Genomic DNA, 25031 nt, shown 5'->3' with positions numbered 1-25031 from the left:
TGGCAATGAAGGGTCGAGTGGCAGTGTCTAGCTCAGACCGGCTGGTGGCTGGTTACCCAGGGCAACCCTAGCGGTAGGGGGCGGTGGGTGTCGTGGATGTGGGCATCACTGTCAGGTAGTTGGAGGGCACGTACCCCCTCTGCCCCCGCACCTCCACCAGGCTCCAGTCACAGCTACCCTTCTTGTCGTGGGGTTCCAGGACTCTGATTGGTTCCCCCGCCCTCAGAGAGACCTCGTGACTGCTCCTCGCCATGAAGTCATAGCCTGCGAGCACCTGCAAAGACACCGCAGAGGTCAGAACAGACAGAAGAAACAAGGTTTTGTTAATGAGCATGATGCCCTAGAGATTGATTGTATTTAGCCTGGTGGCCATTGGAAAACACAGCTCACCTCTGGACAACATAACTAGAGAAACATCAGCAGGGCATGTAGGTGCAGGTTAATGGCTCCGCCATGTGGCCTGTGATGGTATTGGACTACTAATCACAATCAGTCTCCTCCAGGGTTGGGCTCAATTCAGAATTAGTCACACGACACAGGGTGTGGAATTTTTATTTAAACAGAGAGGAAGAGGTGAAGTGAGAGGTTTCACAAAAATAAGCAGAAATAAGCCCCTGAGGAATTTTTGTATTGAGGTGTTGAATGTTATTGCTAATTTGCTACATGTAAGGCTTACTTGATCAAAAATATGTTTCATAATGGTTACGTTGTTACGAATGCACTGATATAAGTGGACGCACATGGCATTTTGGCAACAACAACAAAAAATAGACTACATCGGAGTTGTGATTGTTGTCACAGAGACAGAGGACTCATCACGGCTATAACCTGTTTTAGCATGGACATTGCCGTTGAGGGCTTCCACCATTTTAAAGAAGTCAACTGGGTAGGGATTCATATTGTTGGGAGCAAATCAGCCAATGAAGAAGAATAAAATGTACTACTTTAAAATTGCTCATGCTTTCACATACGCCAAAATGACACCTGTACAAAAGGTGAGTCATCCATCTCTATGGCCTGTTGTTCACGTGCCCATCTCCCCTTTATTGGCTAGAATGGTCTTGCCTGATCTTGCTTCTTCCCGCCTGCCTTTCAGATTTGAAGACGTGTATTTCCATTGTTAGAGTGGTCACTTGACTATTTTGTAAATATAATAGACAATTGATTTGATTTGAGTTTCAGTGACATGAAATATAATTTAATTCATTGCAATTCAAAGAAATTCTGCTCAGTCATAGAACATGAGTTTCACTGAATCCGACATGTCACACTACCAGATATCAAAGAATATATAACTTTTTTTGTCTGAAAAAATAAAGTAAAGGATTTTTCCACTTGGAACCTGTAGGTTTGCTCAACCTTATTCATAAGAGTAGAAAAGGGCATTAAAAAAAAGGTAATTACGTTACATTTACGCACGCTTAACTCAGGTCAGAATTCCCCCCTTACTCTTTTAACCTTAATGCTTAGAATAGCTAATTATATTTCTCAACAAACAATGCAGTAATATTAGACCCTACCTTATACACTGACTATACCAAACATTAGGAACAACTTACTAATATTGAATTGCACTCCCTTTTGCCTTCATTAACAGCCTCCATTTGTCGGGGAATGGACTCTACAAGGTGTCGAAAGCATTCCACAGGGATGCTGGCCTATGTGGACTCCAATGCTTCCCACAGTTGTGTCAAGTTGGCTGGATGTCCTTTGGTTGTTGGACCATTCTTGATACACATGGGAAACTGTTGAGCGTGAAAAACCCAGCAGCGCTGCAGTTCTTGACACACAAACCGGTGCACCTGGCATCTACTACCATACCCTGTTCAAAAGGTACTTAAATAATTTGTCTTGCCTATTCACCCTCTGAATGGCATACATAGCCAATCCATGTCTCAATTGTCTCAAGGCTTAAAAATCCTTCGTCTCCTCCCCTTCAGCTAGGCCGTCATTGTAAATAAGAATTTGTTCTTAACTGACTTGCCTAGTTAAATAAAGGTTAAATAAAAAAAATAAACATAAAATCTACACTGATTGAAGTGGATTTATCAAGTGACATCAATAAGGGATCATAGCTTCAACTGGATTCCCCTGGTCAGCCTGGCGTGGAAGAGCAGGTTTCCTAATGTTTTGTACACCTAGTGTATATTTGTATAGACTACACCTGTTATAGAATAGAGGCATCTGAATTTCATAGACTTTTACTGAATTCAATTTTGTTCCTTTAATTCAAATTGTAATTCTGTATCCTGTTTACTACTTAAATTCAAATTCAGTAAAAATGTAAGCATTCAATTGGAATTCTGAATTGAGCCCAACCACGGTCTCCTCTGCTCTGACAGACACATACTTAGCCATGGCAAGGATGTTGGAAAGAAAGAACAGACTAAAACGGACCACCCAAGTTGAAGAATCAAAGCCTTAGCAGGACCTCATGCCACCTGCCTATGATTAGTGATCATACTGTTAGCGGTGCATGAAGAGGGCTGGCTATAAGAGTATGATAGATGCCTCCCAAAGGTCACGAGGAGAATCACTCACTTTAACAACCAGGAGAGCTGCATTTCAACAGCTCAGCCACACAGACAAACCGAACCCAGATACAATTACAATTATGTGCCTTGACACTTCTACGTGTGTGTGTGTGTGTGTGTGTGTGTGTGTGTGTGTGTGTGTGTGTGTGTGTGTGTGTGTGTGTGTGTGTGTGTGTGTGTGTGTGTGTGAGAGAGAGAGAGAGACACTCCAACAATGTGTGATGATGTTTGAATAACTAAAACAAATAAATGAATAAAGCACTCAGGAGAAGGTTTGGGGCACTCTGCAGTTCAACCCGGCTGACAAGGGCAAGCAGCTCAGTGTCACTGACCTGGAGGCAGGGAACTGTCATCGACATAGTCCTCACGAGTCGGGGCTGGGGTGTATCAGGGGTGTAGGAGGGTCGCCTGACGTCAGGCGTGCAGGAGTGTCGTCTGACCCCCCCAGCGTGATCCATGGTAGTGATCAGATGAGAGGATGGGGGAGGGTCCATGGTTACCTGGTGGTAACATACCAGCTTGGAGGAGGGGACGTATCCTCTTGGACCTGGACACAGGGAGATTGATGTGGATGATTGGAAGATGTGAATTCATAATTTATATACCATGTACGGTATATAAACCACGTTGTCCTATAATTAATCAAATCTATTTGGCTTGATAGATCTCACTGGCACAGATCAAAATGGTACCCGTGCAGCAGTAACAGTAAACATCCATTAGATGTCTCCACCTTAACTGGTGGTGAATGGAGCAGCATTATACGCATTATGGTTTGGTATTCACTGCTACACTGACAGAATTAAGGACTGACTTTCCTTTTAGAATGTAAAGCTGTTTGTATTTTAAAGATCAGCCCTTCTAGTGAAAAGGCTAAATGTCTTGGTGGTCTTACCCCCAGCGTCGACCAGCCAGCGTCGTTTGTCCCCCCGTGTGTCCATCTCACTGATGATGGCCACCAGCTCTCCTCTGTTCAGGCTCAGGTCCAGGTCTCTGGTCCCCACCACATGACCCGTCAGCTGGTAGATCTTCCCTGAGCCGTGCTTGTCTGTCAGGACCTTCAGACGCTTCTGAGAGCCAGGGCTGAGAGGCTGGGAGGACAGCATTGTGGTCATTGCACACCAAATGGAAGATAAGACAAATAGGGAGGGAGGACCTGAATTCGTTCAATAAGAAATGTCAATTCTTTATTTCCATTGCAAAAGTGTGTTAAACGTTTTGCTAAGGTGTGCCCTAATGAACACGACTCTGGTAGAGCTATTGGAACTGATAAGGAACCATCAGGAACATAGTAAAGCAATGGCTTTGACAGCTAGTCATTCACCATGTTCATTATCACTGGTGTTCACCTGTTCAGCTTCCAGCCAGGGTGACTTCTAGAGTTGAAATGGCTTCACTATGTCACCTAAGAGTAGCTAATGAAGCCATCCTGTTTCTTTCCAGTACTGTAGAACTGGTACCTGTAAGTAGGAGTCATCTCTAGCCACAGTTGAGCAGCCCATCATATTCCCTAGTGCTGCCATGTATTCCTGTAGACCTGACAGGCTGTCTCATTACTATCATATAGCTACATTCTCTGGTAATGTCCCAAATCGCACCCTATTCCCTATATAGTGCACTACTTTTGAGCAGGGCTGGTGAACTATATAGGGAATAGGTTGCTGTGGTTCTGTAAGGCCTACAGCCAGGAGAGCTGCTCCTTAACACCGCAGACAAAGTCCAGCTTATAACATGGGCTGTGAGATGTCTAGATTAGTCTGGAAGATGAAACTACACCATTCCTCTCTCCCCTCCTCCTCCCTCCCCACTCGGCAGCTTCACATTGTCATCAGTTAAAGTAATGAGCAGTGGTGTGGTGATGATAGGAGCCATGAGCTAGCCAGAGTAAAGTTATTGCTGTATTGTGACCAAGCAAAATGAATGGTTGTTTCTGTTTCCGACTGGGGGAAAATGGAATGGAATTTCCAGTATGCCATTTTGATGAGGGGTTTATTACAGGAAATATAGGTTAATGTTGTGAGTTGTGACATGACGTGTTCTAGTGGGCTTGTGTTTAGTACCAATATTGTCCCTTCAGGTGACTCAACTTCCTCAGAACCCTCAACAGTTAAAACCACAACCCCAAGGCTAGTAGAAATAGCAATCATGATCCAATTCAGGTTATTCCAAACACATAATGCGGCATCAGAACATTGACAGTGAATACAGTAGGTGTAGTATGAATCATCCTGCTGCTATTTGACAAGTCCTGTGGGGCTGTGGATGTGTACACACACTGTCCCTGGCAATGTTACTCAACAACAAGTCCCATCGCCACCAAATAGATTATAGTGGTGCTTCTGTTGAGACTGACCTGGACAATGGGAGCATTGAGTTGGTCCTTCACATTCCAACACAGGCTCTCCAGCCTCCTCGCACCCTCCAGCACCGAACACTCCGCCCACTCCCAGAATGCATTCGGCTCCAGGGAGTTGCATTCGGCTCCAGGGAGCTGCAAAGAGACATGTTAAACAAAGTAAGACGAGACAAATAGTCAAGTTTAACTTCAGCGACATCTCTGCTTTTGGTTAAAGTAGTAACAAATACATGAGCAAACTGCTACTTAACTAATGTAGCGTTTAGGATCATAGAGAAAAATAGGCATTTGTCTGTACCCCCACAATAAACATGCTAGTCATCCCCTCTACTCCAGTACTGTATTATTGTGTACCTGTTGGGTGAAGCCCTGGAAGAGCTGCTCCATGTCTGCAGCCAGGTCCTTGTGCAGGCAGCTGAAAGCCCCCAGCATGCCCCAGAGCAGGGTGAGGGCCAGGCCGTTGAACCGGGGCAGCTCGTTGAGGAGCAGGGTGTTGATGGTCTTATAGGTGTTTGCCACCGCCTGCTCATCGTAGCTCAGACTGGGCTTCTCTTCGATCAGCTCGTAGTCCAGCAGCTTGTCCAGACGCTTACTGATCAGGTTACGAGGCCCCGCCAGGAGCTCTCTCAGGGCACAGAGGGGCTTGTGGACCAAAGTCCTCATCCTCTTCTCCTGGAGAGGGAGAGGGGGATGGGGATAGAGGGATGAGTGGGGGAGGGGAGATACAAGTGTGAGGTCCAGACAGCGTAATCTGAAGCCTGAAGGACAGGGCTGACAAGAAGGAAAGTGAAACGCGTCCATAGGCATAAGTATTTTTCTGATGCCTATTTTTGTAACATAACATGGTACTGTAGTTTAACTTACAAATGTAGGAAGTATCCATTGTCTCAGTGCTGTTATGATTTCTTTGTAGCATATAGCAGGCTTCTCACCATCCATGTCAAGATCAAACTCCTCCGGTCGACAGCTAAGAAACCTCTGGAATATAACGATGGAAGGAAAGTTACAACATGAACTAGAATTAGACATGGGGGGAAACGTAAACACAAATCTGTGTGGCAGTGTCAGTAATGCATGGTCTATGAGCGGCAGTGGTGGCTGTGGTTGTTGGCAGTAGGGAGGGACTGCATTCACATATTAGGTGGGGCAGTGAGTAGCAGGCGGAATACTTTAAACTGATTTTCTTACAGTTACATTGCCTCTAAATTGTCAACTGCTCACCGCTGAAGAATAAAAAAAGTATTTCAGATCAGCGCTGTAGCCATTCTTTAGTGGAAGAGGATGCCAAGCCAGAAGTGAATGCTAAGGGATTGTGCACTAATTATACGTTGAGCGGAAAGCCACACATAAACAAAGTGATTCCAGTGTTGTCATGGTGATCTTACTCTGGTCTGCATGACAAAGGGCTAGGGTCAACAAAAGCTCACCTGTAGATGGTCTAGATATGTCTCCACATTTTCATGTAGCACGGTGATACCATTTTCAAGGAGATAGAAAAATCCCTCCAAGGCATCAAACTCCTCATCTACCAGCTGGAATTGAACAGAGGGAAGTTATAAAAGGGACACTTCGGGATTTTAGCAATGAGTTTTTTTATTTTCTTCCCCAGAGTCAGATGAACTCATGGATACCATTTTTACATCTCTGTGTCCAGTAGGAAGGAAGTTTGAGGTAGTTTCGGGAACCAATGTTAACTAGCGTTAGCACGATGACTCAAAGTCTATTGGTATCTGCTAGCATGCTAGTTAGCATTGGCTCTAGAAACTACCTCTAACTTCCTTCATACTGGACACTGAGACGTAAATAGTATCTACATGTGCATCTGACTCTGAGGAAGTAGATCAAGGGCCTCATTGCCAAACTCCAAAAGAAACCCTTTAACAGTAAACTCTATAAATCTGAACAGATATTAAAAGAGGAACGTTCTGGTAGTTCTGCCATCCATAGCTAAAAATGACTCAGAACTTTCTGCTTGTGACTTGATGAATAATATGTATAAAAATGACCCAGAGCTTCAGTTTGTGACTTGATGAATAATATGTATACAAATGTCTGCAAAGGAATACTCATAACCATGTGAGAATCCTCCAGCATAGCATGAGTCATTGTGTTCAATGACTCTCTACATACTTTATGTAACAAATGCTCCTCAATGGCATCAATGTTTGAATACAGCAGGTAAACACTAGTCATATCATTTGTTTCCCTTACTTGTAGAAAATGTAGCTTTATTTTATGGCTGAGTGATCTTAACAAGGACTGGCACAGACAGTACCTTACCTGTGGTGCAATCCCCGTCTCATGTTTGATGAACTGACTCAGTCTGGCCGTCTTCTTTGCGATGCTGTGGCTGTTCAGACGATTCATCTTATCCCTTATCGTCAGGGTTTCCGTCTTCTTGTATTTGTCGGCTGTGATGACAAGACACCAAATTCTAATATGGGTGTTCAAGAATAAGTGAAGGCAAGGGCCACAATCTATCAATTCCTCATCCTTGTCTGAATAGTAGAACCAATCACAGGGAATGATTACTAGATGGTGATCGCTAGCTCATGTTCTCACCTACTTCCCTGAAGCGTTTGTACTCATTGATCCTGCAGTTGAGGGCTATGGCGGTGCGGGCAGTTTGCTCCAGAAGAGAGTAGGCCGGGTGCCCAGGCTCTGTGTGTTTCATGATGGTCTGGAGGAGAAGAGGGTAGCGGGCGATCCTCTGGACTGGCATCACCAGGAAGAAGCTCAGAGAGGTGGCATTCACCTCTGGCCTGTACACAACAGTCTCACTTGGTCATACTTCCTGGACTTATATTGAGAAAACATGGAGGTTCATAACACAATAGAGATGGGGCCAGTTTCAGTAGTGGATTTGAATGGGACTTTAGAGACACAGAATGGTAGGAACAGGAACGCAGAGGGAGATATGAACATACGCTGAGGACTTGATGACTTTCACTATCTCAGTCCACAGGGCATCTTTCTGCTTGTAGCTGTTCTCTAACGCTGTGACGGTGTTGTAGTTGGCCAGGTACTCCTTGTAAGCCGACTCCATGTCTGTTGATAGACTGAGGAAGGCATCACCTGAAGGGGATATGAATCAAGTATTCATGAAGTGATATAAATGTACATGTATGCCTCCCATGTAGTCCTTTATCCATCCCATGGAATGTTGCTAAGGTGATACAAATTAATATATAAAGGCGTTTCATTTTGTTGCTGTTGTGTAGTCATTCTTGCAGGTTTGATCTTTGATCTCTGCAGAAAAGATCAACGTTTGAACACCTAGCAGTCTAGGTGCTGAGCAAGGTTAACAAATAATGGATAAAAGGAACTTGGCACTGTTGTTTGCTCCACATTGAAATATAACCGAGGCTAACAATATAACCGTCGCCACAGAGAGAGACTTTTTGTTTTTTGCTATCTAGCTGACCCACCCAAGCAGCTTGACTGCAAGGGGGACTGTATGTGTAAGTGTTGTCTAACACCATGGTGGAAAATGTACTAATATGACTTTAATACACACAGCCATGTAGAACACATCATGACAAGCAGCTGGTATCAAAAGAGGGGGTGGAAATGAGCCTGTTCATGATAGCACCATAGGATTAGTAGGTGTGGTAGTGCAGGTGCAAATATATTATTAACTACCCGGGAGTTAGAATCACTAGGTGTAGTCCAGCCAAGGAAACTGTACTGATACAGAGCTGCAATATTCTTACTACTTACATAGAGTCTCCAGGAAGAGAGGATCATGGGGTGTCAACTGCTTCTGGTCCAGGAGGCTAATGAGGCGCCCTGACACGTCGATCACCTCCTCTATGTACAGGAACATGCTGTCCAGGTTAGGCAGCTGTGGCTGTGGTAGGGGAGAAGGTACAGACTGACTTTACTGCTCACCCACCACTACATTGTCCCCTCCTCCTCTCCATCTCTCCATCCTCCTCTCTCCATCCTCTCTCCCATGTACAATTACATTATCCCCTCCTCCTCTCCATCTCTCCATCCTCCTCTCTCCATCCTCTCTCCCATGTACAATTACATTATCCCCTCCTCCTCTCCATCTCGCTATCCTCCTCTCTCCATCCTCTATCCCACATATAATTACATTGTCCCCTCCTCCTCTCCATCTCGCTATCCTCCTCTCTCCATCCTCTATCCCACATATAATTACATTGTCCCCTCCTCCTCTCCATCTCGCTATCCTCCTCTCTCCATCCTCTATCCGACATATAATTACATTGTCCCCTCCTCCTCTCCATCTCTCCATCCTCCTCCCTCCATCCTCTATCCCACATATAATTACATTGTCCCCTCCTCCTCTCCATCTCTCCATCCTCCTCCCTCCATCCTCTATCCCACATATAATTACATTGTCCCCTCCTCCTCTCCATCTCTCCATCCTCCTCCCTCCATCCTCTATCCCACATATAATTACATTGTCCCCTCCTCCTCTCCATCTCTCCATCCTCCTCCCTCCATCCTCTATCCCACATATAATTACATTGTCCCCTCCTCCTCTCCATCTCTCCATCCTCCTCCCTCCATCCTCTATCCCACATATAATTACATTGTCCCCTCCTCCTCTCCATCTCTCCATCCTCCTCCCTCCATCCTCTATCCCACATATAATTACATTGTCCCCTCCTCCTCTCCATCTCTCCATCCTCCTCCCTCCATCCTCTATCCCACATATAATTACATTGTCCCCTCCTCCTCTCCATCTCGCTATCCTCCTCCCTCCATCCTCTATCCCACATATAATTACATTATCCCCTTCATCATTACAACTGGCTGATGCATAGACAGGCCCATCTTCCACCCCATAAAATGGGATACCATCCTGTTTTTACGAGACTCCCGTTTTAAGCGTGGCCTTGTAATCAAAGACATTCGATTATATGGTAATTGAAAAACTTTCCGAGACGTGAAAGGAAATAAAGCATGGTGCTTCAAGATAACCATACCTTAGAGAGCGGTCAATTGACTGTAGTCCCAGTAGGGCCAGAGTTTTCACTGGTCAGGTTACATGTTCAGAAAAACCCTCTTAGCCCTACGCAGCACAATACCTGGAGTTTCTGCAGGTTGCTCCTGATGGTGCAGGTGCAGACCTGGAGGAGTCTCAGGTAGTTTCTCTCTGTGTAGACCAGCTCCTCTGTGGCTAGGAGCTGCCTCTGAGCCTCTCTCTCAGCCCTCTCCTCAGCCTTCTCTGATGCCTCCTCTGCTGGCTCCTCCACAAGCACTGACACCTCTGATAACAGAGACAGATATATAGGGTCCTCCTCTGTGTCCGCTGTTCTCTCTTTCTCCTCCATTCTCAACTCTTGGGCCTCAGCTCTGGGACTTGGAGAAGGAGTATGGTTTCTGGGAGCTGGGGTTGGGGGAGCTGATTCTGCACTCAAGGGGCTCTCCATGCTGGGGCTGTCTGTCGGAGAAAAGGACGTTAGGTCCATTTGAGCCTGAGGTCTATATCCCAACCAGCAGTAGCAGCCCGTGGCAGTGTTATTATAGTGGGGCTGAATGGCTTATAGGAGACATGAGGAGACTACTTTGCATTGTTGCCTGTCTTCTGAGCTGGAATACGATGTGTTCAAACGAGATGGTCCTGCTCTTAAGAAGCTGTTGCCGCTGAAGCAATTTCACTTGTTAGCAGATTTCAATCAATGTAATACTGTTTAGCTGTTTAAAAGGCAGCCCCTGTGTTTGACTGATTGTGTCAAAGGAATAGTGAGTCACCGGCAGTGACTTCAACATTAATTGTACTTTTCAGTGTGGTTTGGCTGTGATTTACAACCGAACAAAAGTTACCAAAACAAAGTTGTATCTGTATCTATTGAGTCATAATTAACATGTAAATGAAAACAAAGACAGAACCATAACAGCCCAGGTCTCTGGATTTCTACTTTAAACATCCAATAAAAAGAATAGCAACAACCTCACCTCAGGCTGAAAATAGAAGTTTCTCAGTGAGTGACAGCAGAAAACAGCCATTAAAGCGCATCAATACCTTGAGTAGAGGACTGGGATCAGACGCAGCTCAGCTTGTGGGACAGTGGCGTGTGCTGCTGCTGCATTCGATTGCCTGGCCAACACACAGAAAGACTGGTGTAACTTTTTCCACTCAGTCACTAAGAGCTGGGCTTCATGTGGCATGGGTGTGTGAGTGGAGACTTGTGGGGGGATGGGAGGGTCAGCTGGGCTGTTTGTTAGGGGGAAAGGGTGGAGGCAGGGAGGAGGTGATAGGCTGTAGCAGTGTGGAGGCCAGAGAAGACACAGCCTCTCTCTGTGCTGAATCAGCTGATTGAATGCAGCGGCCTGTAAAAAGGAAGTGACGCCTGCTCAGGCAAAAGCTCTGGCTGGCCCCCATTTAAGAAGACAGGCTGGCCCCCATTTAAGAAGACAGGCTGGCCCCCATTTAAGAAGACAGGCTGGCCCCCATTTAAGAAGACAGGCTGGCCCCCATTTAAGAAGACAGGCTGGCCCCCATTTAAGAAGACAGGCTGGCCCGCCAAGTGGAGACACAGCGCCACGCCGACTGATGTTTTCTCACAGGAAGTAAAAAGCTCCAAGGGAATTCAATGGCAATTGCCGCTCAAGTAATTGTCAAGTAATTGTAATTGATTTTCCGTCTGTAAGAATTTAGACGTGTCCGTTGTGTGGATGTCTCAGCACAAGACAATACAATCATTTGGAGTTTACAGTAAGTATTTATCATGAAGGTAATGCCATTTTCTCAGATATTTACAGAGGAACAATTCAACTAAGTAACACAAATATTTCAGAGGCAACAAGGAACACACAAATATTGAGGAAACTACATTTTTAACTGGTTGATTCCATTGGAATGTGAAGCATTCAGGCGTGTCTGAGTTGATAACATTGGAACTGGGCCAAGGAATGCTGCAGAGCTGGATTAATTACCTGCGGAGTCATCATTATGAGGACTTGTAGTTTTAAATAAACTAATGACAAACTAATTTTTCATTTGAGTATTTCATTTCACAAAATTGTCTACTGTTCACAACATATTTAAATAAATAACTTACTCTTACCATACACAGGGGTGGACACTTGGATTCCAGGGATAGCAGGAAACTGCATGTCCGTTGTGTGGGTCCTAATGACTGGGGGATAAAAATATCTTTCAGACTAGTAAACATCCTCCACTCTTCACATCATAATTATCTTCCTTTCTTACTGCAGGTCATGGCCCAGTTCAATGTACAGTAGCAGATTGTAGTAATACATTAGGCCTACTACCTCTACAGATTGTACTGGACGTAGTACAGTACTAGACTGTAGAAGGATTACAGCAGTAGATTGGCTCTAATAAATTCACATTTCCTTTTTCAAAAGTGCATATAGATCAGTGATAGATCGGAAACATGGTATGAAGTTATATTACAACACAGTGCAATAAGATATAGCCTAGTCACATACTTAGTTAGTCACATGAAATATAGATAACAGAAAGAGAAACAGACCTTTGGCTTTAAAGCAACAGCAGCTTCTCCTCGCATAAGATGTGGTGCTCCAACTACAAGGTCAGTGCACACACAGAGAACTCTTATCCAAGGGGATAACATTATAACATTTAATAGAGAGAACATACCTTTAGAAATTGTAGCTGCTAGTCTATGGAGGCAGCACTGTCACTTAACACACGCGCACTTTGACGTCTTGTTGTGTGTCTTCCAACCCTCAATCACATGTCCCTTTTCTAAGAACAGGTTCGCCAGGCAAGGCTGACGTCACGTCACGTCAGTGCAATGCATTGTAGCCTATTGTTTTGTGTGTGTGTGTGTGTGTGTGTGTCTTAGCACATAACAATAACATCATATGGAGTTCACAGTAAATGTTTATCAGTAGGCTAATGGAATTTGTCAGATATTTACAGAGGAACAATTCAACTAACTGACACAAATATTTCAGGGGCAACAAGGAACACACAAGTATGAGGAAACTACGTATCTGCTTGATTCCGTAGGAATGTTAAACATTCAGGCATGCCGTCTGAGTTTATAACATTGGAATTGGGCCAATGAATTCTGCAGAACTGGATTATTTACGTTATATATATCTGTGACGATGACTATTTTTAATTTGAGTATTTAAATACAGTAAGTAGTCTACTGCTGACAAAAGATTGTACAACAGTCTCTCGGGCCCAGTCTCTCGGGCCCAGTCTCTCGGGCCCAGTCTCTCGGGCCCAGTCTCTCGGTACACAGGGGTGGACACTTGGATTCCAGGGATAGCAGGAAACTGCATGGCCGTTGTGTGGGTCCTAATGACTGGGGGATAAAAATATCTTTCAGACTAGTAAACATCCTCCACTCTTCACATCATAATCATCTTCTTGCTGAACGTCTTTGAACCCTCGATCCCGTCTCTTTTCTAAGAACAGCTTGGCCAGTCCAGGCTGACATCACCTCAGTGTTTCTTTTTTCTTCAGATGTCGGGTAACTAACCTTTCCATTGTATTGAATACGCCTGGTAAAAAAAGTTGAATTTGACCTAACCTATATGTGCCCCAATTTCAGTAGGTTGATGGCAGTAGCCTGTACTATAGGAACATCTAGTGGTACTTTTTTCCCTGACTGTAAGGGCTGTCGTTCTCCTCTTCCTCGGACGAGGAGAGGAGAGAAGGATCATCAGACCAAAATGCAGCATTTGGGAAATAAGCCATATCTTTATTATAAACGACGATGGCAACACGAAAAACAAAACACTTTCAAAATTACAAAAACAAGAAAACGACGTAGACGAAAAAACCTGAACATGAACTTACTTAACTAAAACGTAAAACTCACGGACAGGAACAGACTACATCGAAATGAAACGAACAACCGAACAGTCCCGTATGGTGCAAGACATAACACAGATACGGAAGACAATCACCCACAAACAAACAGTGAGAACACCCTACCTAAATATGACTCTTAATTAGAGGAGAACGCAAAACACCTGCCTCTAATTAAGAGCCATACCAGGCAACCAAAACCAACATAGAAACAGATAACATAGACTGCCCACCCAAAACACATGCCCTGACCATAAACACATACAAAAACAACATAAAACAGGTCAGGACCGTTACAGAACCCCCCCCTCAAGGTGCGAACGCCGGGCGCACCAGCACAAAGTCCAGGGGAGGGTCTGGGTGGGCAGTTGACCACGGTGGTGGCTCAGGCTCTGGACGCTGTCCCCACACCACCATAGTCACTCCCCGCTTCTGTCTTCCCCTTCCAATGACCACCCTAAAACTAACATCCCCTAAATGAACGGCCAGCACCGGGAGAAGGGGCAGCACCGGGACAAGGGGCAGCACCGGGACAAGGGGTAGCACCGGGACAAGGGGCAACACCGGGACAAGGGGCAGCACCAGGATAAGGGGCAGCACCAGGATAAGGGGCAGCACCAGGATAAGGGGCAGCACCAGGATAAGGGGCAGCACCGGGAGAAGGGGCAGCACCGGAACAAGGGGCAGCACCGGAACAAGGGGCAGCACCGGGACAAGGGGCAGCACCGGAACAAGGGGCAGCACCGGGACAAGGGGCAGGTCCCGGCTGAGATACTCTGGCAGATCCTGGCTGAGGGACTCTGGCAGGTCCTGGCTGAGGGACTCTGGCAGGTCCTGGCTGAGGGACTCTGGCAGGTCCTGGCTGAGGGACTCTGGCAGGTCCTGGCTGAGGGACTCTGGCAGGTCCTGGCTGAGGGACTCTGGCAGGTCCTGGCTGAGGGACTCTGGCAGGTCCTGGCTGAGGGACTCTGGCAGGTCCTGGCTGAGGGACTCTGGCAGGTCCTGGCTGGACGGACTCTGGCAGGTCCTGGCTGGACGGACTCTGGCAGGTCCTGGCTGGACGGACTCTGGCAGGTGCTGGCTGGACGGACTCTGGCAGGTCCTGGCTGGACGGACTCTGGCAGGTCCTGGCTGGACGGACTCTGGCAGGTCCTGGCTGGACGGACTCTGGCAGGTCCTGGCTGGACGGACTCTGGCAGGTCCTGGCTGGACGGACTCTGGCAGGTCCTGGCTGGACGGACTCTGGCAGGTCCTGGCTGGACGGACTCTGGCAGGTCCTGGCTGGACGGACTCTGGCAGGTCCTGGCTGGACGGACTCTGGCAGGTCCTGGCTGGACGGACTCTGGCAGGTCCTGGCTGGACGGCTCTGGCAGGTCCTGGCTGGACGGCTCTGGCAGGCCCTGGCTGGACGGCTCTGGCAGGCCCTGGCTGGACGGCTCTGGCAGGTCATAGCAGGACGGCTCTGGCAGGTCATAGCAGGACGGCTCTGGCAGGTCATAGCAGGACGGCTCTGGCAGGTCATGGCAGGACGGCTCTGGCAGGTCATGGCAGGACGGCTCTGGCAGGTCATGGCAGGACGGCTCTGGCTGGTCATGGCAGGACGGCTCTGTAGGAAGGAGAAGGAGAGACAGCCTGGTGCGTGGTCTAGGCACTGGCTGCGCTGGAGAGGAGGAAACAGCTGGAGAGAGAACCCGGAGAGAGCCTGGTACGGGGGGCTGCCACCGGAGGACTGGTACATGGAGGTGGCACCGGGTCTACCGGACCGTGAAGGAGGACACGTGCTCTTGAGCACCGAGCCTCCCCAACCCCACCAGGTTGAATGGTCCCCGTAGCCCTGCCAGTGCGGCGAGGTGGAATAGCCCGCACTGGGCTATGCAGGCGAACCGGGGACACCACCTGTAAGGCTGGTGCCATGTACGCCGGCCCGAGTAGACGTACTGGAGGCCAGATACGTTGGGCCGGCTTCATGACATCCGGCTCGATGCCCAACCTAGCCCTCCCAGTGCGGCAAGGTGGAATAGCCCGCACTGGGCTAAGCACGCGTACTGGGGACACCGTGCGCTTTACAGCATAACACGGTGTCTTACCAGTACGACGCCTTCTACCTCCACGGTAAGCACGGGGAGTTGGCTCGGGTATCCTACCCGGCTTTGCCACACTCCTCGTGTGCCCCCCCCCCAAGAAATGTTTGGGTCTGACTCACGGGCTCCCAACCGCGTCGCCGCGCTGCCTCCTCATACCAGCGCCTCTCAGCCTTCGCTGCTTCCAACTCCTCCTTGGGACGGCGATATTCCCCTGGCTGAGCCCAAGGTCCTCTACCGTCCAGGATCTCCTCCCAAGTCCAGGAGTCCTTATTGCTCTGTTGAGCACTCCCTTGCCGCTTGGTCCTAGTTTGGTGGGTGATTCTGTAAGGGCTGTCGTTCTCCTCTTCCTCGGACGAGGAGAGGAGAGAAGGATCATCAGACCAAAATGCAGCATTCGGGAAATAAGCCATATCTTTATTATAAACGACGATGGCAACACGAAAAACAAAACACTTTCAAAATTACAAAAACAAGAAAACGACGTAGACGAAAAAACCTGAACATGAACTTACTTAACTAAAACGTAAAACTCACGGACAGGAACAGACTACATCGAAACGAAACGAACAACCGAACAGTCCCGTATGGTGCAAGACATAACACAGATACGGAAGACAATCACCCACAAACAAACAGTGAGAACACCCTACCTAAATATGACTCTTAATTAGAGGAGAACGCAAAACACCTGCCTCTAATTAAGAGCCATACCAGGCAACCAAAACCAACATAGAAACAGATAACATAGACTGCCCACCCAAAACACATGCCCTGACCATAAACACATACAAAAACAACATAAAACAGGTCAGGACCGTTACACTGACAAAAAATGTAATTGGCCTAAAAAACAAGATTACAAAATGATCTGAACCCTAAGGGTGGAGCCTCTTTACTAACCTACGACCTGTATAATAGGAAGTGGCATCGCTTGGTAAAACATCGGGAGCCATTGGGTGTGTTCGATATCACAGCCAAAGGTGCAGGTGACTTCCAACTGACTGATCCACAAAAAAACATGCATCATAAACAATTACTCATTAGTTGTAGATCAGTCGGTCACAATTTACCCTTTACGGTTTTGATCATCACAAACACAGCAATACACTATGAGCCAGATAGCTGCCAGAAGGTTGAACGCACGTATTGTATAATGACTCTATGGCTGCATGCCTCCAGGAGGGCATCTTTTGAGACAGAGGGGTGCTTTTCCAAAGGCGTAAGGTGCTATGGTGCTGAATGGCGATCACAGCAGTGTAACGATGGAGTGAATAGCCTAATCGGAGACTACCTAAGACCACTGTAAAAGATTTATTGTAAAGTATGGGATAAAGCGTATGCCAGACTTGCCCTATGTTTAAACTCTCCCTTGTTCATTTCAATGTTCATGACCCTATTCATATAAATCATGTCAAATGATTTTAAATTCATATTAACCCCTCCGACAGACTATGCTTTTGGAAAGATTCTATACAAAAATATTTTGAGTGGCAAAATCTCCAGCTGTCATCAGTACTTAAGTACTTAAGTAAAAATACTTTAAAGTACTACTTAAGTCGTTTTTTTTAGGTATCTGTACTTTACTTTACTATTTATATTTTTGACTACTTTTACTTCACTACATTCCGAAAGAAAATAATGTACATTTTACTCCATCAATTTTCCCTAACACCCAAAAAGTTACAATGTTTAGCAGGACAGGAAAGTGGTCAAATTCACTCTTATTAAGAGAACATCCCTGGTCATCCCTACAGCCTCTGATCTGGAGGAGTCATTAAGCACAAATGCTTTGGTTGTGTATGATGTCTGTGTGTTGTAGTGTGCCCCTGGCTATCCGTAAATAAAATTACAAAAATAAAATGGTGCTGTCTTATTTTCATATTATAAGCAATTTGAAATGATTTCTACTTTTACTTTTGATACTTAAGTATATTTAAAATGAAATACTTTTAAACTTTTACTCAATTAGTATTTTTTTGGGTGACTTTTAGTTGAGCCATTTTCTAGTATGACAATTGGATACTTTTTACACCGTGGTGGTCGTACATACACTGTTCAAATGTTTTTGAACACCTACTTATTCAAGGGTTATTCTTTATTTTGACAATTTTCTAGAAAGCTGTCATCAATGCAAAGGGTGGCTATTTGAAGAATCTTAAATAATAAATATATTTTGATTTGTTTAACACTTTTTTGGTTCCTACATGATTCAATATGTGTTATTTCATAGTTTTGATGTCTTCACTATTATTCTACAATGTAGAAAATAGTAAAAATAAAGAAAACCCTTGAATGTGTAGGTGTTCTAAAACTTTTGACCGGTAGAGTAATTCATAGATTCGCCAAACATCTATTATTCTGTGTCACAACCTGATCTGTTTCACCTGTCTTTGTGCTTGTCTCCACCCCACTCCAGGTGTCGCCAATGTTCCCCATTGTCCCATGTGTATTTATGCCTGTGTTCTGTGAGGAGTGCTACATGAACGAGTGCCACTTGTAAAGTATAATCAAAGACAGACAGTACAGTATGAATATAGGCAGAGACTGCTTCTCCAATAGAAATCCCCGATCACAGTTGTAGACGATGTCATGGCTATGTTGGCTAGCTAAGCACATGTGCAGCAACACGTCATTGGGTCTAAAGGTCATCTCGCACTGAACTGCACATGTGCAGGCCATTAAATCAAAGGCACTCCTTCAATATAAAGTTGTTTTTTACTAAAAATGTTAACATGTCAATTTGTCTCTTTCACAATGTTGGAGTAATAACATGTTGGACTACTTACGAGATTGGCTAGAGTCTAGGTTTTGTGCATTTTAGATTTTGAGAACATTAACTACTAAGGAAAAATTGTTCACTTCTCTCATTGACTTCTCAAAACCGGAACCCCGGCCTGGTCTGCTTGGTCTGTTTTGCAAGCGTTCACGGAAATGCTGTGCCTCTGGGTTGATAAACTCTGTGGTATAATCCTCTGTAACGATTGAGTGGGGTGGAAGAAAACCAAAAGCATCCGGAAGAAACTGATTTTCAGGCTTTACCTAATTTCTACTTTTCCCCTGAAAATTCCACCCCACTGAGGGTGCCCCTTTACTAATGGATATTTGCTCTCAGGGATCCTTGGGACATTCCTACCCAGTTAAATGTAAAATGGTTAAGATATGGGTTAAGGTTAGGTAAGGGTTACGGTAGGGGTTAAGGTTTATTGTAAGAATGTCCCAAAGATCCCAGATAGCACAAACATATACTAATGTTCTTAGAATCATAAAGATTTTATTACATTTATATTCAAATTTCTTCTAATTCCTAATGTATTCTAATTCTAATTCTATTATCTAATTATATGCTTAGAATTACCCAACTCAGGTTCGCCACTTCCTGTTTAGAGTGATGAAGACAATAAGATGGCGCCGACAGAGATGGTCGCCTCGTTTTTTTTATGTATTATTTCTTACATTGTTAGCCCAGAAAATCTTAAGTGTTATTACATACAGGCGGTAAGAACTATTGGATATAAGAGCAACGTCAACTTACCAACATTACGACCAGGAATACGACTTTCCCGAAGCGGATTCTTTGTTCGGACCACCACCCAGAACATTGGATCTAATCCCAGAGAACGACCCAAAACAACGTCGCAGCAGAAGAGGTAGACGGAGCGGCCTCCTGGTCAGACTTCGAAGGCGTGCACACCACCCACCGCTTCCGAGTATATTACTCTCCAATGTCCAGTCTCTAGACAACAAGGTAGACGAAATTAAGGCCAGGGTTGCCTTCCACAGAGACAACAGAGATTGTAACATTCTCTTGTTTCACGGAAACATGGCTCTCTCGGGATATGTTGTCGGTGTCGATACATCCACCGAGTTTCTTCATGTGTCGCGCCAACAGAAATAAACATCTCTCTGGGAAGAAGGGCGGGGGTGTCACATTCGTTATAAGGATTGGACATAGGCGCAGCGTGGAATAAATTCTTATTTATTTAAAGAATGAACACTGAACAAACTGACAAAATAACAAAACAAACCGTGAAGCTAAACAAACGAGTGCTGACAGGCAACTACACATAGACAAGATCCCACAAACACCAAAGGGAAATGGCTACCTAAATATGATCCCCAAACGATAAACAGCTGCCTCTGATTGGGAACCATATCAGGCCACCATAGACATACAAATCACCTAGACCTACAAAAACACTAGACAATACAAAAATACCTAACCAAAATATAAAGAAAACAGAGATATCTAAGGTCAGCGCGTGACAGGGGGTGTATACTTCATGATTAACGACTCATGGTGTAATCATAACAACATACAGGAACTCAAGTACTATGGTTCACCTGACCTAGAATTCCATACAATCAAATTCCGACCATATTATCTCCCAAGACAATTCTCATCGGTTATTGTCACAGCCGTGTATATCCCCCATAAAGCAGATACCATGATGGCCCTCAAGGAAGTTCACTAGACTCCATGTAAACTGGAAACCATATATCCCGAGGCTGCATTTATTGTAGCTGGGGATTTTAACAAAGCACATTTGAGAACAAGGCTATCTAAATTCTATCAGCACATTGATTGTAGCACTTGTGCAGGCAATACACTGAATCGCTGCTACTCTAACTTCCATGATGCATACAAGGCCCTCCCCTGCCATCCCTTCGGCAAATTCGACCACAACTCCATTTTGCTTCTACCGTCCTATAGGCAGAAACTCAACCAGGATGTACCCGTGACAAGAACCATTCAATGCTGGTCTGACCAGTCGGAATCCACACTTCAAGATTGTTTTGATCACGCGGACTGGGATATTTTACGGGCAGCCTCAGAGAATAACATCGATTTATAAACTGAGTGAGTTTATAAGGAAATGTATTGGAGATGTTGTACCCAGTGTGACTATTTAAACCTACCCTAACCAGAAACCATGGATAGATGGCGGCATTTGCGCAAAAATGAAAGCACGAACCACCGCATTTAACCATGGAAAGATGACTGGGTATATGGCCGAATATAAACAGTGTAGTTATTCGCTCCGCAAGTCAATCAAGCAAGTGAAATGAATAGGGACAAAGTGGAGACGCAATTTAACAGCAGTGGAGAAACCAGTGGAGAAAGACAATGTCGTGAAGGCGGCGCAACAGCGCCTCTTCAACCTCAGGAGGCTGAAGAAATTTGGCTTGTAACCTAAAACCCTCACAAACGTTTACAGATGCACACAATTGAGAGCATCCTGTCGGGCTGTATCACCGCCTGGTACGGCAACTGCACCGTCCTCAACCGCAAGGCTCTCCAGAGGCATCACCGGGGGCAAACTACCTACACCACAGCTGTAGCCACTCTAAACCACAGCTGTAGACACTCTTTCAGGCCATCGACACCACAGCTGTAGCCACTCTTTCAGGCCATTGACACCACAGCTGTAGCCACTCTTTCAGGCCATTGACACCACAGCTGTAGCCACTCTTTCAGGCCATTGACACCACAGCTGTAGCCACTCTTTCAGGCCATTGACACCACAGCTGTAGCCACTCTTTCAGGCCATTGACACCACAGCTGTAGCCACTCTTTCAGGCCATCGACATCACAGCTGTAGCCCCTCTTTCAGGCCATTGACACCACAGCTGTAGCCACTCGTTTAGGCCATTGACCTTACAGCTGTAGCCACTCTAAACCACAGCTGTAGCCACTCTTTCAGGCCATCGATACCACAGCTGTAGCCTCTCTTTCAGGCCATTGACACCACAGCTGTAGCCTCTCTTTCAGGCCATTGACACCACAGCTGTAGCCTCTCTTTCAGGCCATTGACACCACAGCTGTAGCCATCCCAAACGAGGCTGGATTATGTTACTGTAGTTATTTCAAAATCGACATGGGTTTTTCATCTTGAATAAAAAATTGAACAATAGTCAAATATACTATGGTATATAATCATAATGATTCATTCCAGATCAGGTAATAGTCCTAGTGGAGGTCTTTGAAATAAACATATGGTTATAATTTATCCATATCTATTTTTTTTCTATCTAATATTTCTTTAATGTTTGCAGGAGTGAAAACAGATGTTGTCTGTCTCTGACCATGCATGGCTCATATTCATGGAACATTTTAAGACAAATAGGCCAACCATTTCTGAGTGTTTCCTCATGGAGCATCACTCTGTTCCATTGCAGGGGAGTTCATCATGTGGTCAAGAGAGAGCGACAGGGGAACGGTGTACTTTGTGTATCAACCCCCCTTCCCTACCACTAAACTCCATCCATCTGTTAGAGGCTAAAAACAGCACACTTTTTGACAAACTGTGCTCCTCGCAAGTCAGGACTTAGGGGAAATTAAGTTCAAATGTAATACGTGAATACTAACATATATAACAGTACATGGAACTGCTTTATTCTTCCTATAGGATAGTATTACTTCAGTATTGTACAATGCTCAGCGAAGACCCCCAATGTATTTACACCCAATGCATTGCAATACAATTAGGCCTACACATGAATTTCTATGAGTTATATATATACTCATACTCATTAGCTTTGAAGGCAATAAGCAACAGCATGGAAATATACACTTGTCCATGTCTTTGGTCCATATCAGGTGAAATCCTTGTCCAAAAAATTTATATTACCAAATCGTAGAGTATTTTCCAGTGTCTCCTTCAGTGCATATTCAATAATATTCCAGAAGGGGGCAGTAGAGGTTTGCAACAGAGCCATCCGTCTTGATTTGTGGCTCATAGATTTAACTGGAGTGACTTTAGACGCTGTTTCTTTCATAAACTAGTGGCAGTTTTTAAGGGATTATAGGAATATGGTTAACAACGCTCCATTGATTTTCATATTCTGCGAAAGGTAATAGACTGGAACATATTCTTCTCGTTGTGGAGGAATATTACGTCCGGGCACCAGTCAGTCAGTGTGAGAACATGCCAAGTTATGCAAGGCTGAGGAGCCTGTTGAAGTAGTATGGCTAAGCACCAGAGGGACCAGAAGGTCTAATGTGTTCTAGCCAGGGCCCAGTCCATCACCTACATATGTTCAAACACGCTCACACATGCAAATGCCCTTCAATTCAACACAGAGCCTGTGTGATCTCTGTGAATAAAACTGTCCCAGATTAAGAAACAGGAGGACAACTTGTGTGATCTCTGTGAATAAAACTGTCCCAGATTAAGAAACAGGAGGACAATTTGTGTGATCTCTGTGGATAAAACTGTCCCAGATTAAGAAACAGGAGGACAACTTGTGTGATCTCTGTGGATAAAACTGTCCCAGATTAAGAAACAGGAGGACAATTTGTGTGATCTCTGTGGATAAATTTGTGTGATCTCTGTGGGTAGTATAGTGTGATATCAGAGAGATTGGGATTGTATTGATGGCCAGTAACCTGGGGCTCTATTGTAGTACCCGGTGGCTGTATTTTAGTAACCTGGGGCTGTATTGTAGTACCGGGGGCTGTATTTTAGTACCCTGGGGCTGTACTTTAGTACCCTGGGGCTGTATTTTAGTACCCTGGGGCTGTATTTTAGCACCCTGGGGCTGTATTTTAGTACACTGGGGCTGTATTTTAGTACCCTGGGGCTGTATTTTAGTACCCTGGGGCTGTATTTTAGTACCCTGGGGCTGTATTTTAGTACCCTGGGGCTGTATTTTAGTACCCTGGGGCTGTATTTTAGTACCCTGGGGCTGTATTTTAGTACCCTGGGGCTGTATTTTAGTACCCTGGTTTTAGTACCCTTTTAGTACCCTGGCAAGTGTTGGTCAATTTCTTCAACAAATGATCAGGTCTATATAATTATCAAACATACTAAAATGTTTAGTATGTAATGGAAAGGAAACACAGACTCTTTGTTTAAGTATTAAAATTATCTTTTAGTAATACAATTGTAGGCAGAAGTTGGTACCGAGTACAGTATATGATAGCTCTCCCCAGGGTCTGCAAAATATCTAAGACATCCTGTAACTCATGTAGCCTCTCCCAGTCCTCCTTGCGTGAGTTTCCCTGGCAACAACATTTTAATAAATCTAAATTCCCCCTGACAGCAGCAACCATCTTATCAGCAATTAAAAGCTCAGAAGTGGGTTTGACTGAACTTTGACCTTTCATCATAAGCATCGGGTCATAACAAGGTGAACGAGTCTCAGCATCTTCTGACAGGTGGCTGTTTTCACCAGGCCTGCTGCAGCCTTGTGTTCTCAGAAAACCAGTCGTATTCTCAGAACCTCAGATAGCCAGGTGGGGCCCAGACAGGAGGAGTATGTATGAATGTAGACAGTTTCCGCCTTCTGATAGTGTCTGAAGGGCACAACACTCAAAACAGGTGTTAATACACACACACAGTTGTCTTAGAAGAGGAGACCTTACAGTTTATCATAAAACAATTTATTAACCCTTTAAAAGGTATGAGGCCTTGGTTTAACCCTCTTCACAACTTGGGGTTGTATTTTAGTAACCAGGAGCAGTATTTTAGTACCCTGGGGCTGTATTATAGTACCCTGGAGCTGTATGCTAGTAACCAGGGGCTGTGTTTTAGTACCCTGGGGCTGTATTATAGTACCCTGGGGCTGTATGTTAGTAACCAGGGGCTGTATTATAGTACCCTGGAGCTGTATGTTAGTAACCAGGGGCTGTATTATAGTACCCTGGAGCTGTATGTTAGTAACCAGGGGCTGTATTTTAGTACCCTGGGGCTGTATTATAGTACCCTGGAGCTGTATGTTAGTAACCAGGGGCTGTATTATAGTACCCTGGAACTGTATTTTAGTAACCAGGGGCAGTATTATAGTACCCTGGAGCTGTATTTTAGTAACCAGGGGCTGTATTATAGTACCCTGGAGCTGTATGTTAGTAACCAGGGGCTGTATTATTGTACCCTGGAGCTGAATTGTAGTACCGGGGGCAGTATTTTAGTACCCGGGGGCTGTATTTTAGTTCCCTGGGGCTGTATTTTAGTTCCCTGGAGCTGTATTTTAGTAACCTGGGGCTGTATTTTAGTTCCCTGGGGTTGTATTTTAGTACCCGGGGGCTGTATTTTAGTTCCCTGGAGCTGTATTTTAGTAACCTGGGGCTGTATTTTAGTTCCCTGGGGTTGTATTTTAGTACCCGGGGGCTGTATTTTAGTTCCCTGGGGTTGTATTTTAGTACCCGGGAGCTGTATTTTAGTAACCTGGGGCTGTATTTTAGTTCCCTGGGGTTGTATTCTAGTACCCGGGGGCTGTATTTTAGTACCCGGGTGCTGTATTTTAGTTCCCTGGGGTTGTATTTT

The 25031-nt window shown here is 45.2% G+C and overlaps 1 protein-coding gene across 1 annotated transcript; it reads right to left on the bottom strand.

Annotated features, from left to right (window-relative positions):
* Positions 1-6: 6 nt before the first annotated feature.
* LOC129829473 (rho guanine nucleotide exchange factor 37-like) lies at positions 7-11409 on the bottom strand. Its single transcript, XM_055891176.1, has 13 exons — positions 10889-11409; positions 9951-10306; positions 8611-8740; positions 7818-7965; positions 7453-7652; positions 7171-7301; positions 6318-6422; positions 5755-5868; positions 5245-5562; positions 4888-5025; positions 3430-3625; positions 2867-3081; positions 7-274 (listed from the first exon to the last, which is right to left on the bottom strand). The coding sequence occupies exons 2-13, from the start codon at positions 10293-10295 to the stop codon at positions 68-70; spliced, it is 2247 nt and encodes a 748-aa protein (XP_055747151.1). The 5' UTR covers positions 10296-10306; positions 10889-11409; the 3' UTR covers positions 7-67.
* Positions 11410-25031: the final 13622 nt, after the last annotated feature.

Source organism: Salvelinus fontinalis, chromosome 31, assembly GCF_029448725.1.
Source record: "Salvelinus fontinalis isolate EN_2023a chromosome 31, ASM2944872v1, whole genome shotgun sequence".
Lineage (NCBI taxonomy): Eukaryota > Metazoa > Chordata > Actinopteri > Salmoniformes > Salmonidae > Salvelinus > Salvelinus fontinalis.
The sequence above is the reverse complement of the archived record's forward strand: the minus strand, read 5'-3'. Positions and strand labels throughout refer to the sequence as shown.

Coding starts and splice junctions, on each gene's coding strand:
- LOC129829473 (XM_055891176.1), bottom strand. CDS start 10,295: ATGGAGAGCCCCTTGAGTGCAGAATCAGCTCCCCCAACCCCAGCTCCC. Junction 6,423..7,170: donor AGACGGGGATTGCACCACAG/GTAAGGTACTGT, acceptor GTTCAATTCCAG/CTGGTAGATGAGGAGTTTGA. Junction 275..2,866: donor TGACAGTTCCCTGCCTCCAG/GTCAGTGACACT, acceptor GTGTCTTTGCAG/GTGCTCGCAGGCTATGACTT.